The sequence below is a fragment of the Arachis duranensis genome, chromosome 6 (genome assembly GCF_000817695.3).
Source record: "Arachis duranensis cultivar V14167 chromosome 6, aradu.V14167.gnm2.J7QH, whole genome shotgun sequence".
Lineage (NCBI taxonomy): Eukaryota > Viridiplantae > Streptophyta > Magnoliopsida > Fabales > Fabaceae > Arachis > Arachis duranensis.
Genome location: NC_029777.3, coordinates 47,438,114 through 47,440,836, shown reverse-complemented (window position 1 = coordinate 47,440,836; position 2,723 = coordinate 47,438,114). Strand labels below are relative to the sequence as shown.

At 40.0% G+C, this 2,723-nt stretch overlaps 1 protein-coding gene across 1 annotated transcript; it reads left to right on the top strand.

The window, feature by feature from the left end:
- Positions 1 to 901: 901 nt before the first annotated feature.
- On the top strand, positions 902 to 2,323 carry LOC107493637 (uncharacterized). Its single transcript, XM_016114703.1, has 3 exons — positions 902 to 1,384; positions 1,457 to 1,939; positions 2,066 to 2,323. The coding sequence occupies exons 1-3, from the start codon at positions 902 to 904 to the stop codon at positions 2,321 to 2,323; spliced, it is 1,224 nt and encodes a 407-aa protein (XP_015970189.1).
- The last annotated feature ends 400 nt before the right edge of the window (positions 2,324 to 2,723 follow it).

The window sequence follows — 2,723 nt, the reverse complement described above, 5'->3', positions numbered from 1 at the left end:
ATTTCAACTTCCTTTGATAGTGAACCAAAAAGAACCTTCCTAAGACTAAGGAGGGAAGCAAGAGGAAAAAGGGTTGTTGGTGCAGAAGAAGAAGAGGAATACTTTGACATAACCGTGGTGGAAAATATGGAGAACCATCATGAAGAAGAGGTGAACAACAATGCCAGAAGAGGTAGAGCTAATCCTACTGGACAATAGAGGAGAGTTATATGATCATACATCAATCCAAACCCAGAAAACTGTGGCAGCAGCATTCAAAGGCCAACTATCCATGCTAACAATTTCAAAGTAAATCCTCAACTCATAACTCTTGTGCAAAACAACTGTTCTTATGGAGGAAGTGCACAAGAGGATCATAATGAGCATCTCACTAAATTCCAAAGGATATGTGACACGGTTAAGTCTAATGGTGTTTATTCTGACACCTATAGATTATTACTGTTTCCATGTTCTTTGAGGAACAAAGCCTCAAAATGGTTGGAAGCATTCCCCAAGGAAAGCTTGACAACATGGGAATATGTAATGAATAGATTCTTGACAAGGTTCTACCCTCCATAAAAAGTCAACATGTTTAGAACTTAAGTGCAAACATTCAGACAGCTAGATTGGGAGACCATCTATGAAACCTAGGGGAGACTCAAGGATTTGACAAGGAGATGCCCCCTGACATGTTCAATGAGTGAGTACAAATTTATATCTTCTATGAAGAATTAAACCATGAATCAAAAAGGCTGTAGACCACTCATCTAAAGGTTCACATAACAAGAAGAAGACCATTGAGGAAGCCATTGATGTGATAAAAATAGTGGCGGACAATGAGTATTTTTATGCATCAGAAAGGAGCAACAATAGGGCAGTCTTGGAATTAAACCATATAGATGCAATCCTGGCCCAAAACAAGATGATCATCAAGCAACTGGCTGAGTTGAACAAGAAAATGGAAAAGAATCAGGCTGCAGCCATCTACACTCAACCATCATCTCAAGGAGAGTTGGAAATGGAAGAAGGAGTTAACTGTGAGGAGGTTAATTACCTTGGAAATTCATCTAGGCAAGCTAATGATCCATACTCTAAAACCTATAACTCTGATTGGAGGAACCACCCAAACTTTGGGTGGGGGAACCAACAAAACCAAGGCCAAGACCACAGAACATACAATCCTAACCAGTACAACAACTCCACCCACCAAAACTCTAACCAAAAACCATCCAATACCATACAAAACACTCATTCACATACAACATACCAAAGCCATAACAACCACTCTCAACATCCCAATTTCAATGAACCATCACCACAGGATGATGATAGGATGGCTAGGATGGAAGCAATGCTTGCTAGCCTTTGCAAAGAAGTTGAAGACATAAAGAAATTCAAAGAAGAAGTAAGAGAGAGTATGAAAAACTGAGGAGAGGTTATTAAAAACCTTGAATCTCAAGTCGAACAGCTTTCACAGCAAATTTTTAAGTCCACTGATAGTTTTCCAAGTGACACGGAGAAAAATCCAAGAGAGGAAATGAAGAAGGTGAGATGGGAAGAGTGTAAGGCAGTGACCCTTGCAAATGAAAAAATCATGGAAGAAGATACAGGCAAACTAACAGAGCACCACCAGGAAAGCTCCGAGAGCAACATGAAAAGAAAAGAACAAGGAACTCGATCTGTACAAGGAAAAGACTCAACAAGAGAGGAAACTTTGAAGCCTTATAATCCAAAAGCACCATTTCCCCAGAGACTCAAGGCAGATGAAAGGGAAAGATCATATTCAAAGTTCCTAGATATGTTTGCATCTCTTAGTGTCAATATTCCCTACCTCGACATCCTCAAACAGATGTCTGCTTGTATCAAATGGATGAAGGAACTACTAGCCAAAAAGAGCAACCTGAAGGGTGGCCAAACAGTGGTGATGAACAAGGAATGTAGTGCTCTTATCCAGAAGGATGTACTCATGAAGAAAAGAGATCCCGGAAGCTTTCATATTCCCTGTATCATAAGAAAAACAAAAATCAAAAGAGGCTTGTGTGATCTAGGAGCTAGCATAAATGTGATGCCTCTATCTCTTATGAAGAAGTTGCATATCAACGAGGTGAAATCCACTGATGTAATCATACAATTGGTTGATAAAACTCAAAAGCATGCTGATGGAATAGTGGAAAATGTGTTGGTAAAAGTGGGAAACTACTTCCTCCCCATAGATTTTGTTATTCTGGATATGGAAGAAAGCTACTTCCATCCAGTTATTCTGGGGAGACCATTCCTAGTTACTGGTTGGGCACTCATTAATGTAGAACAAGGAGAGTTGATACTAAGAATACATGATGAGTAGCTTACTTTCTAGGCCTTCAAACCTGTGCATGAGCCTGAGCAAGAGAGCACATAATTAAAGAAAGGATACAAGGAGAGCTTTCTGAAGGAAAATAGCAATGAACCACGGGACAAGCATCTGGAGCTTTCCTTGATGGATAAACAAGAAGCTCAAGAGATGAAGCAACCAATAAAGTTCATGGGAGGGCCGAAGCCATAAGAATCAGGAAGAGCAGCCAATAAGGATCTAACTGACACAAGAGTCAAGGAAGCACTAATGAAAGAAGAGAAAAGAGTTGTGAAGAAACTGCCAAGGGGATGGAGAAACAAAAAGGTTCCTATAGAAGGTTTTTCCCCTAGAGACAAGGTGATATCAATCCACCATCCATAAATTCCACCCCATCTTCCAACCATTCCATATC